General features: G+C 38.8%; 1 protein-coding gene across 1 annotated transcript in view; it reads right to left on the minus strand.

Moving 5' to 3' along the window:
* Positions 1-215: 215 nt before the first annotated feature.
* The window catches only part of LOC103186296 (myelin transcription factor 1), a 38,958-nt gene continuing 26,213 nt past the window's right edge, over positions 216-12,960 (minus strand). The window contains exons 17-21 of the mRNA XM_042341962.1: positions 6,337-6,558; positions 5,971-6,062; positions 5,345-5,448; positions 3,996-4,139; positions 216-1,774 (exon numbers count right to left, since the gene is read on the minus strand). Of these exons, the coding sequence (XP_042197896.1) occupies positions 1,631-1,774; positions 3,996-4,139; positions 5,345-5,448; positions 5,971-6,062; positions 6,337-6,558 (706 nt within the window). The 3' untranslated portion in view covers positions 216-1,630. The remainder of the gene's footprint in view (positions 1,775-3,995; positions 4,140-5,344; positions 5,449-5,970; positions 6,063-6,336; positions 6,559-12,960) is intronic.

Here is a 12,960-nt window from a genome sequence, read left to right on the forward strand (position 1 = left end):
CCTGTCCATTTGTATCTCTCTACCTCATCCAAATTCACCAAAACCACACTCATTAAATGGAATTATCAGTATTATTTATCCAGATATCCTTTGTGCAAATAGTCACTAAACTTTACAGAAATTCTTGATGGATAATAAAACCTTTATTCCATATTCCTTCTGCTGAGTTCTTAATTGTGGAAATTAGGTTCAACACAATGTTTCTTTTCATCTGTTTTCTTTTATTTCACTTATGTAGATGGAACAACAAGATGTACTTTACTTAAACAAGTAAACAGTAATTTTTGTCTTTTAACATAGATACATACATTGGGATGCACAATCACAACAGAAATTGCACTAAAACAGTGTTTTGACAGTGCTGATTTCAGTAAATAATTACAATACTCAGTAGCACTGCAACAAAGTTCAGCTTCTTTTTCTGATTTACAAACATCACTTATAAATTACAAATCTTTCAGTGAGGCAGAAGTGCCACTAATGCCCTGATCTCAAGTTTTTGAATGACCTGAGACATCAACAAATTCAGATGCAGTTTTAGTACCTGGAATGTGTTAAACCACAGTTAGGCTGTTGTCACATTGTACAGAAGTCTGCAATTGCTCTTATCTTCTGCACCATCTGTCCTATAAAGAGTGGTTTTACTCCCACTGACTTCTGCCAAAATTATTTTTGTTTGTATTTGCAGCAATAAGTATTCCAGCAGACAGTTATGCAACTGAAGCACAAAGTAATTCTGTAAACCTGCTGCTTTTTAAAAAGACTGTAAACGTACCCTATTAATTTCCTTGTCATCACATTGCTATTTGAAAGCATTCGAATTATTAAATCAGAAAGGCTTCTAACTGTGTCACCTCTACAATACGTTTAAGTTTGAGGACTATGCTGACTCCCAGATCCAATGTCACATGACAGACGCATAGAGACTTACAAAATAAATATACATCAATCACAAAAATGGCTCTTAAGTGTTACAGTCAGGACTCTTCATTTTTTTAAATTAATTTGCTTAAATATCAAATAAATAATAGTTAATACATCATCTCGCTCCAGTGGTGGCAAAGGTCTGAAAAATATTTTCATGAATAGGAAAAAATATTAACAAAAGCAAAAACATTTTCCCCAAAAAATTATTATCAAAACATGTCAGTTATAAAATATTCTCACTTCACTTAAAAAGAGAATAAATCACATTCATAAAGCAATAAATAATACAATACAAAAATAACTTGACTGTGTTAATTCAATTCATAAAAGATCGCTGGAACAGCTCAAGTATGTGACCTCATATTATCCTCATGAGCTCCAGTGGTTGTGTTTCTTTTTAAAACTCTGTTTTATCCCGATTAAAAACAAAAAAGTTAAATAAATAGGTCGCAAACATTAAATAAATAGGTAGAGTCAACATACAGAATTCGGAATAGTTTACAATATTTGCTTTTCAGATTCATTTTTAGACGTCATTTTAAAATTTACACAATAAGGTTACAGACTACTTGTTCTAAACAAGTGCAATTCCTATGGTCGTAATTGCTATAAATATTCCTAAACCAATATCAATCACAAATTTATTGTATTTACAGGGTTGACGAACAGTTCCTATATAATATTAGGGAGGCTTTTTTTTTATTTAGACCTGAATGCCCTTTACAGCTTGTTTGATGCTTTCCAGCAGTGCTTTGTTTTCTGGGTTCTGATAGCATTCCATATTGCTATACATATCTGTTAGCGTATTAACATAGGCATCAAAATTCTGTTCACTGATTGGTTCCTGCTGAACAACAAAAAGAAAGTAAAACTGTCAAACAAGTGATTTCCGTACAATCTGAAACAACACACTGTATTGTATTCGCTCAAACCTAAGGCATAGTTATTTTTATTACAAGGTTCCTTCAACCCAAAGGTGCACCGTGATTCAGTGACGCCTTAGAACAGGAGCAAAGTATCTTCTTATCTCCCATCCCCTCCAAAATCCATCCGCACCTCACAATCAAGTAAATACGGTAACTAACTCTAACAGTAGGCATGTGTTAACATTAACTGCAATGACAATGCGTTTCGCCCACAAATACACAGCCACTACACTTTACAGTATATTCTGTGAAGTGCTTTGAGACGTCTCGACGATGTGATAAGGCGCTATAACAAATCCAAGGATTATTATTGAGAATTAGGATTATTATTGAGAAACAAAAACTGGATAAGAAAAACCTTTTCCATAAAGTGTAGAATTTCCCATCCATATCAATTTGCTACAGGGCCTAACTGCTCCTGCTCAGCTAAATATTTTCAAATGTAGCTTAAAAAAAATCCACAAAATGAACATTTTTTGACCTAACATATAATCCACTTCAACAACAGCATCAACTCGGAACAATATTACTGGAACAAGAGAAGAGATGGTATGGTACTGTCCTGCATTAGAAACGTGTAGTTATGAAATGCATGTGGCTCTTTGTTTTCAATGGGCTTATTACTGAGCGAATGTGGAGTAAAAATTATTAGTGTTACTCCACTGTATATCCACCAGATCCAACCTCTGTTCCATTTATTATCGTAGGATAATGCTAAGTAAGCAAATTAAATTCTCTGTGTTGAACATACGTCAAGACTGCAAATGGGTAAAGGTGTGCGACTAAGATTTTCCTTTTACACTAGTTAACGAGTTTAATCATCGCCCTAACGTTACAAATTAATGTCTCCACTGCTGCCACACTTAATAAGAGCCAATTTATCTATCTGACAAGTGACACCGATATATTGCGTTCTTTCAGGACTCGTAATTATTCCTAAACAAAGGAATAACTCCACATACTACAGTGGCAAAGTAACTCCAGCTAGGAAATCAGATGCTTCAAGACATCGCTCTAGAATTCATATAACTTCTATATTATTTTCTTCTATAAAACAATCTTTTTAGATGTAAAAAAGGCATTTTATCACAAGTCATGGCCATTGTTAAAATTGGGGGAAGCCAAGTGAAAGGTCAAAGCACTTAATACAGTACAAGAATAAGCCTGCAAAGAGGAGCAATGAACAAATGATGTTAAGACACATTTGTTATGCAATACTAAGATCAGGTTCTAAACACCCGGCAATTAGGCAGAGAGAGGACTGAAGAACCAAACTTTACTGTTTTGAGGTCAGTTTCAGAAGGTTGTGGGTTCAAATCCTACTTCGGGACTTGAACTCACATAGACGAAGCTGACATTCCAATGCAGTGCTGGGGGATGTGTTGCATTGATCGGAGGGGCCGTCCTTTGGATGAGATGTTAACCAAGCTCCCATCTGCCTGTTCAGGTAGACGTTAAAGATCCCATGGCAGTATTCGAAAAGAAATATCCTCTCTCCCGGTGTCTTGGCCAACAATCCCCCCAAATGAGATCGGTCAATCGTTTGTGGGATAATTGCTGTGTGCCATTGTGCTGCTGGGTTTGCCTACAAAATACACAGTCACTCCGCTGCATAGTAGTTCCCGTGAAGCACTTCTGACGTGATAAGGCCAGCCGGCATTTGCCACAAGCCTGCTTTCTGCGCACACAACAACTTGCAATAATATAGCACCCTCCACACAGGGCAGCATCTCAGTGGACTTGAATGCATTTGCACAGTGAATGCAGTAGTGGGTCATTGTGATGAGCTGTAACATTTGTTGGGTATTTATGGGCCTTCATTAACATGTCAAAAAGGAGCTCTATTGTATTTACAGGTGAGAATAATTGTTTACGTTTGAGAGCAAAGCATCTTAGTTGCACGGTTCAAAATAATTCATCATATTTTTTGTGCACAAACCATGCAATGCTGACACACTGTTTTCTAACCCAAACAAATTTAATATTTGTTGAATGTGAACAGACACAGGATTTAGCAATGCAGTTAATGACCCGGCACACTGAGAGCTTCAGGAAGACAAAATACTTTGAGGAAAGTACTTGTCTCTTTGGCATATTCTCAAAGTAGATATATCAGAATTAATAGAGATAAAGCTGTCTTACCAATTGAGGGAGTTTAATGTCAGCAAGGCTACGAATCAGGGCCTGACTCAAGCCAGCGAGCTCTTTGAATAATGCTTCATTTTGCTCTTCGATCACTTTGTTCTCATCTTCAATGGTTCTTAAATTTTTCTCCATGCTGGAAATCTGAAGTATATTAGTGACGCATATTAGTTCATGGCTCAGAAAACACTAGGAAAGTAACTTATCACTAAGTCTAATTTACAGCCATAGTACCATAAACTGACATGTTTTGTTATGTGCCTATTGCTGTTAAATTCAAAGTCCCTACTTGTATTGCACACCAATCAAAATACTAACATAGTATCATAGAATATTACAGCAAAGAAGGCCATTCGGCCCATCGTGCCTGTGCTGGCTCTTTGGAAGAGCTGTCTAATCAGTCCCACTACCCCGCTCTCTCCCCTCATCCTTTCAAGTTTTTTTTTTCCTTTTCAAGGACCAATCCAATTCCCTTTTGAAAGTTGTTATTGCATTTGTTTCCACCAGCTCTTTCAGGCCGTGCATTCCAGACCTTAGATGTTCTTCAAATAATACGCACTGGGGCCAATTCAGGGCATTTCTTAATGGGATTTCTCAATTAATAAAACATAAATTGGGGCTACTTCCAGTAACACAACATAGGTCATGCTGACCCGAGGGAACCCTGCTTTGAAAAGGGAATGAGACATGATTTCTTAATTGAGAAACTCCATTAAAGAAATCACAAAATATAGTTGTCGTTTCCTAACGCAAACTGAATTGTCATTACTCCAGGGCAGGGCGGAGCATGATAAACACATCTCTCAGTGTTGAGCATTCGTCAAAATGCTGACACAGAGAAACACCATTTATAATGGATTCTGAACTCTTGTCATTACGGAAGGAAGAATGGTTTCCAAACAACCTTTTCTAAATGAAGTGACGATTTGTGATCAGTTAATCAATTATTGCGATAGCAATATTCTAAGGGACCCCCTAATCCATGTTTGCTTTTGACATTCATGAATTAAGTGTTTCTGACACTCATGAAATAAACACATCAATGTAATGCTAATCTTTGATCAGTTCCTTTAAATGCTCTGTAATCTGATTTATTCCACCCGTTGGAAGTAGTGGGATTTAAAAGAAACTGAGGGAAATAAAATGCTGCTTTAAATATAACCAGAGGCAACAAGTCATGTGGGTAAAGTGCAACTGTCTAGTCCCTTTGACGAAAACAAATAATTGTGCATTTTGACATAAAAAATTACTTATTCAGCAGTTCTAAAAAATCTTTTTGAAAAATCCGGACCAAAAAAAGTTTGGATTAAAATGGGACTTTTGTGAGTTAGAAATTTATCATTGTTTACCTGTGACTGAAGCTTCACCATACTGGATTCCATCTCTGTATTGGATTCATTCAGCTCGCTGATCTCTTTGTCAAGTTGTTTGATTTCTTCATCATTCTCTATTGCTATGAGAATAAGGACAAGAAAGTTTATTCAAAACAGTGACTGTGAACATTCCAATGCCAATCTAGAGAGTGCCATCTGTGTTATGTTGGTCACAATCAAATGATTAGTCCCTCACTTGCTTTATCTCATGAGAGGGGGGAGTTCCCTGCTACTGTTCTATTCACTAACAAAACACCAACTTTACTCTAAAACAATAACAAACCAATAAACCACACATGAACGTGGACATTATCACTACAGAGAATCTGCCTCTTGAGATCCGTCATCACACGAAATGAGTAAACATGCCCCAACCCTCTAATGTTAAAATTAGCAACATTTACAATAATAATAATAAAATAATCCCTTCATTTAATATAGCATTTAAAAATCTGTAATACTCAAGACAATAAGAATTTTCTTTCCTTGGAAACATCATTTGAGTATAAAAGAACAACACGGAAAATCTAAAAATGTCAAAAACGCAGTGTAGTATTCCATTGAAGACTCAAGTTGACTCCCAAATTCTCCACAGTTCTTACCATCAGTAGCCCTGAACTTGGTGGTCAGTAAATCTTCCCCTGAGAACTTTGCTTTCTTCATGGCTAAGGTTGCCCTCGGACAGCCAGAAAGACTATTTTTTTTTGGGGGTGGGAGAGGGGGGGAAAGAGAAAAAAAAATACAAAATAAAGTTACAACTACGAATAGCCCGCGAACACACGTTTGGAACGACACAACAATCGAACACGAAATGGCAAATACTTTCTTATTAGCAGCGATCTTTCGCAAGGTACGAATACTTTCAACCTATCGTCAAATGCTTTCAGATCAAACCGGATTACATGCGGGGCAAGGTGGCTTTAAATGTTGTCCAGCTCACTGTACGTTGCAGCGGTGGTGACACGTACCTTCTATGTGTGAGAAAACTGCCATTAGCATGACCTGATCCATCGCACCCCGGTGTTGGACAAGCTGGCCCGTCGCCTTTGACAGGCTTCCAAGTGAAAGATGACCCGTTGTGGAACCCTTCCTTTTGTCTCCGTGCAGCCAAAGGACAGCCAGATGCACTACGATGCGATGCATATTTGCCGCTCACGTGTCCAAGCCCATCACAACCAGGAACAGGACATCTAAAGGAAAACAAAAGGCTTGCTAAGTTGCTATACTGTTTCCACTCGCCGTTCTGTGCGCTGATGTCTGTTTCAAAACCGAATAGCGCGAACGTGAGCAATGTTCCAGCAAAGGCGATGTTAGGGAAAAGTCTTATTCAAAACACAGCTCAAATGTCATGAAAGTGCAGACAAACACGATGAATTGCTTTTAAACATCCACTTGCTAAACCGTTTGCTCAGATAAACTCTTTGCTTGTTATCCAAAGTGGATTTCAAATACGGAAATGTTTTTTTTTTAAAAATGGGCATAAAAGTGGGGGTTATTCTGTCCTCATTAACTCAGAATAGGTCTCGCCGGCATCTCCTGCAAATCTAAAGTTCCTACAATGTTGTTTCAAAGAACAATGTGGTGACTGTAGTTAAGTAGGTGAGTGTGGCAGCTAATCTGTGCTACCAATGTCCCACGTTGAGCAACAAGATAAATGATGACTTAATCTGTTTTTTTGTGTGGGGGGTGGGCATGGATTTAGTTCAGGTGGAATCACACCCTCTATATTCGCCTCTGTTGAAAATTTCTCTTGTCCCCTCGCTTTGCTTCCCTTCACCATCTGGTGTCACCTCGCCATGTCCCTTCGTGTCTTTTCTTCACTACCATTGTCACTTATTCGAAGGCGCTTTGAGACATCTCGAAGATGTGATAAGGCACTATATCAAATGCAAGGATTATTATTATTATTCTTTCCCGACAAAGAGGATTGGAGCAAGTCCGAGACTGCCGCGTGAATTTCAGGAGAGAGGAAAAAAAAATAATCGGACAACAGTATTATCTTCCTGGAAATAAACTTGTTACTTTCTGTTGAGAAAATGTTGTAACAAACAGATGACACAATCTAAAGATTACATTTGGACATGAAACCTGATTTATGAGTCGCAGAGCAAAACCTATTCTTAAAAAAAAATTGCATTAGCAAATTGCATTCATTTCTGAAAACACCCAAAATAATTGACAGTTTTATTCAACGTTTCATTCTATCATTTTAACCATATAGATATAATCCACTTCAAGATCCTCACTCTCATGCTCAATCCATTCGCCCTCTGGCCCTTCCCTACCTCTCTGACCTCCTCACTCCCCAATTCACCACCCAGCGCCTCCGCTCGACTGGCACCGGCCTCCTGCTCGTCCCTCGCACCCTCCGCCCTACCATCGGAGGTCGCGCTTTCAGCCACTACTCTGGGACACTCTCCCTCAATCCCTCCACCTTGCCCCCCTCTCTTAAATCCCGCCTGAAACCTTTCCTGTACGACCGTGCTTATGGCCACCTCCCCTATCACCCCTGCTCGGAGTCAGGCTCCGCCATTGTTAAGTGCTCTGAGACGATACCCTGCGTGGAGGCCGCTATATAAGTTCAATTTGTTGTTGTTGTATAATTCCAAAACAATAAAACAACACAAATTTCCATTTATTTATATAGCGCCTTACAGGTCGAAAGGACGTCCCAAAGAGATTCTTTACAGTAACGTGCAGTCTGCCCTCGCAGGTGGATGTTAAAGATCCCACGGCAGTGTTTGAAAAGAGAAGGGAGGTTCTCTCTCTCCTGTGTCCTGGCCAACAATCCCCAAATAAAAAAATTGGTACCTCGCTCCATGGCTGTTTGTTGGACACTGCTGTGTGCAAACTGCCTGCCATGTTTGTCCACAAAATACCCAGTCAATCCACTTTATAGTACATCCTGTGCAGCGATTTGAGATGTCTCGACAACGTGATAAGGCACTATACCAAATGCAGGGATTATTATATTATTAAAATGTGCCTGTGATCCTGATAGAGAAATATTACCAAGTCCCAGTTTGTTCTAACATAAGTGTAGATAAAGCCAGTTGCACTATATCTGACAAATTTATATAAGCAACTCCTGTGCCTCAGTATGAATAATAACACAAGACAGTGACTATGCTGGTAACATGCACTTCTTTTTAAGGTAATTATTTTCATCAGTCTCTTCAATTCACAAGGTATAAACATGATAATTTTTCCACCCACAAAGGTAGAAAGGAGAAATGGAACATGATGAATCGGAAGGGTTGCAGGTAAACTGACTCTTTCCTCTCGGAAACCTCCCACGGAGATATGAGCTGCTATTCATGAGAGTACACCCTGGGGTCAACTCTTCCACACACTCCTCCCTCCCCACACCCCTACCTGGCGGGAGGTTGCAGATCAGCGTTATGGGAATTCGACCTACAGCGCACCACACCATGAGGTATAACACTGTAGCAACACCTTACACTTTGAACAACACATATCATGTGAAAGAAGGTGGGTTGTGGTAAGGAATACATATCGTGTTGATGGGAGAATTTTCAAAGTTCTTTCGATAGTGTCTGAAATCATCAGATCAGTTACTCTGTGTACTTCCTCAAAGGTAGAACAGTAATATTCCTGCTCGTCCAAGCTAGATGCCGAGATAGAAACGTGTTGGTCTCTTTTGACCCGGTGCTTTTCAAGGCTTGCAAGTATAGGCTCAGAAGTAGCATGAAACAAGAGCTGTTAGGAAATTATGAAATGACACAGCAAGTGGATTTTTTATACGGAATTTATAGTGGGACTTGTGAACCCAGTGTTAATGGTTTCTGCTACCAAGTACAATGGAATAGTCAATCTCCAGGTATAAAGTCTCAGTACATTAATATTAAAAGGTAAATAAGCACTCAGAGTTCCACAACTCCAAATATACTGGTACACGTAGTTTATTATAAATATGGTGGGATGAATGGAAACCTGGCATATGTAACAGCGTTCTAATGACAATTACAAAAGCTAACCTTGTTACAGTTAGCATCTGGTGTAAATGGTTCCTTTAGCATGCACAGGGATAATTGATTAATTAAACAGCAGTCCCCTGACATAAAATACGTGCAGTTGGAAAAAAGGCTGCTGAAAGCTACTCCAGCAAACTTCTTTTTAACCTCTGCTTTTGGAACTAGCTAATGTATCTCAGGGCGGTGGATTCAAATATTACAATACGGAAACTGTTCATTACTTGAAAGTGCTGTTCTTTCATCGTGAGCATTTTCAAAGGCATTTCGGCAAAAGGACTTCTAAAGAAGCTTGGCAAGGAAACATCATCACATTAAAAAAACGTTCCTCCACTTACACAAAAGTGACATCACTTGACGGTGGACGGTACTGTGCTGTGTAAGTTGGTAGAGCACATTTTTGTACATATTGGCTATGCCTAACATTTGTGGTAATATCAGGATTGGTTGCCAGAGGGTAGTGCTGCAATTGAATATTGTCTCTTGAACTGTTAATGCTGAGAGAGGGGTAACACTGAGCATCTCGCTAGCCCGAAGTAGAGAGAAATTCAGCTTTAATTTTGACGGGAGCCCAGCAATTCTTTTTTTTGCAACTGAAATACTCTGACAGTGTGGAGTATTGTGTGGAATCCAAGAGTGTCTCACTGCTGTTAATTATTGCTAACTTTTTTTTAAATAAACACTGCGTCTAGGGCTGAAGATTTTTTTCCACAAAGCGTAACTTGCACAGCATACAAGGACTAAGACTGCCCCTCAGTCACTGACAGCCTTATGTTTCATTTTATTTAATTTTGTTGCTTGCTGCTACTTCACTTTCTGATTCCAGTTGCATTTGTGGGTATTGTTTAATGATTAGAGTAAAACATAGCACTATTGTTCTCCTCCCCCTCCCCCGAACCCCTTACAAGTACTTTTTTGGCTAGTTTATGTGACTGCAGTTTTTGAAATGTCATTTGTCATAATTATACTACATTGTCACTTGTCCAAAACACCATTATCAAAATGGCTGCTAAACATTCTTTTCTTTTGTTGGCCAGCACAGCTGTATGATTTTATTCACATGAAGCCAAAACTGCTGTGAAAACCAGCGACCATATATTTACATGCAAAAAAATGAGAATTTCTATTCCCTCCGTTAGATTCCAGTATTGCTGGTGGAGTCCTGTAGCTCAGTGGTTATAGCACTCGCCTCGCAAGAGAGAGACCTGGGTTTGATTCCCGGGCAGGGCAAAATGTTGGACAAGTTTCCTTACTCCACACACCTCTGTTTACCTAGCAAATAGTAGGAACCCGGTTGTTAATCGATTGGCGGACCGCTTTTCCAGGAGTAATAGTTCCTTTCAAATAACTAAATAAAAAAAAGTGCTGTGCACAATTGGCTGCCGCGTTTCGCCCACAAAATATACAGTCAATTCACTTTACAGTATATCATGTGAAGCGCTTTGAGACGCCTCGAAGATGTGATAAGGTGCTTCATCAAATGCAAGGATTATTATTGCTTCGCCCGAGCCTAGTCATGAATCTGGATCTCATCCTGTCTCTGAAAGTGCTTGGATAAAATACACAGCCCTGTGCTTTTCCTGCTTGCTAAAACCGATCACTGTTACTGGAGCAGCAGTAACTATGGCTACATATTTGTATTCATTGGTCATATAAACTGCTTACATTAGCCATATACTTTGATTTTATTGTTGCTTAATCAATGAGGATAGCATTTTCAGTAGATCTAACAGTAATTAGGAACCTGGTTGTTAGTCGATCGGTGGATCGCTTTCCGGGGTAATAATCTCTTCAAAATCGTAACAATAATTTGGTCATTCAATCCACGACTGTTTGTGGGACACTGCTGTATGTAACTGACTGATGCGTTTCGCCCACAAAATAAAATACAGTCACTACACTTTACAGTATATTCTGTGAAGCGCTTTGAGACGTATTGAAGACATGATAAGGCGCTATAACAAATGCAAGAATTATTATTATCTTTGAAAATGTAGTCACGAATATCAATATTTGTACATTTAATAATTAATTCAACTGCGCGTAGTGACCAAAGTTCTTTTTTGGGAGAAAAAAAGTACAGTATTTGCAAGATCATGAATTTCCAAATGAGCAGAAATACTGTACTGGAATAATACAGATCACAAACTGCACTGACAGTAAAAATCCTCCAACTCCCACCCTATGCTTGGAGGACACACATCCAACAAAAAAACAAGCATGAAAGAGTGCTTCTTGAAACAGAATTTACGTACAAAAATCAGACCAAATCTTGGCATTGGTTAACGTTATGCAGTTGCTTTTTTGGGTACTTAGTAGTGACGTTTGATAGTGTGGGCAGTACAATTGTTTCTGGTTTATATTTAGCAGGGATGTTGTACACGTCAGTGGCACAGGGATGTCTGCCATGTCAACATTATAGCTTTAGGCACAGAAGACAAAGTTCTACTGCACCAGAAAACATTTTAATTCCCTGGACGTCAAAATATAAGATCTGTCACACCTCGCGTTTCCAAATTAAAGATAATTTTTACACGGTGACCGAAAAGTCATGATACCATCACAATGTCTGATAAGTTTTAAAGGAATGATGATATATTTTTAGATAATAGGGTAGATATCATAACTTTTTGGTCACACTGTATTTTGTGAACGCACCTTAATGACATAATCATTAAAGGAGTTAACGGTACAAAATGCTCCAGTTTCCTAGCATATATAGTCACTACGCTTTACAGTGTATCCTGCGAAGCACTTTGAGACGTCTTGAAGACGTGATAAGGCGCTGTATCAAATGCAAGCATTATTATTATTCAATGCTGGACTTGAGCATTTACTTAGTGGTAATTTTAGTTCAATGATAATGGGACACGAACACAAAGGTTTAGTAGAGAAAAGACAACATCACAGGTGCAGATATATTGCTGCACTAAATGTTCTTTCCGAAGCAGTGGGAGAATTATTTGGCTGGAATGTTCCGGAATAGAGTTTCTCGAATGAACCTTGGAGTTCGTGTGGCGGTGGTCTGAAAAGATAGGCATAATGTATTCCATATGCTTCCGAGTTAGCTAATCCCTATAACCTTGTTAGAGTTATTTTTAGGATTGTTAGGGTTTAATTTTGCTTGCCTCAATTCCTGAGCGAAGTTACTAGGCACATACCTGAGGTAGCGAAAATAGTATTTTAGAGGAAATAATGTACCAGCAGAAAGCGAGTCGCGGGGAAATGCTACTCACATTGCTCGAGAACAAGCCTGTCAGGAGGTGCCATGTTTTAGCTCGGCTGATATAAATTATGAACCAGACCTTTTAAGAACCTTCATGCCGAGATTGGCAGATCACTTTCAGGGGGTAATAACTTCTCTAACATAATAACAATTTGGTCACTCAATCCACGACTGTTTGTTGGACACTGCTGTGAGCAATTGGCTATCGAGTTTCGCCTACAAAATACACAGTCGCTACACTTTACAGTATATTCTGTGAAGGGTTTTGAGATGTCTCTAAGATGTGATTAGGCGCTATATCAAATGCAAGGATTATTATTATATACATATATATATTTATCTGTCTCATTGGGAATAGTTGAACTGCTCTTAAT

Source organism: Callorhinchus milii, unplaced genomic scaffold, assembly GCF_018977255.1.
Source record: "Callorhinchus milii isolate IMCB2004 unplaced genomic scaffold, IMCB_Cmil_1.0 Scaffold18, whole genome shotgun sequence".
NCBI classification, from domain to species: domain Eukaryota; kingdom Metazoa; phylum Chordata; class Chondrichthyes; order Chimaeriformes; family Callorhinchidae; genus Callorhinchus; species Callorhinchus milii.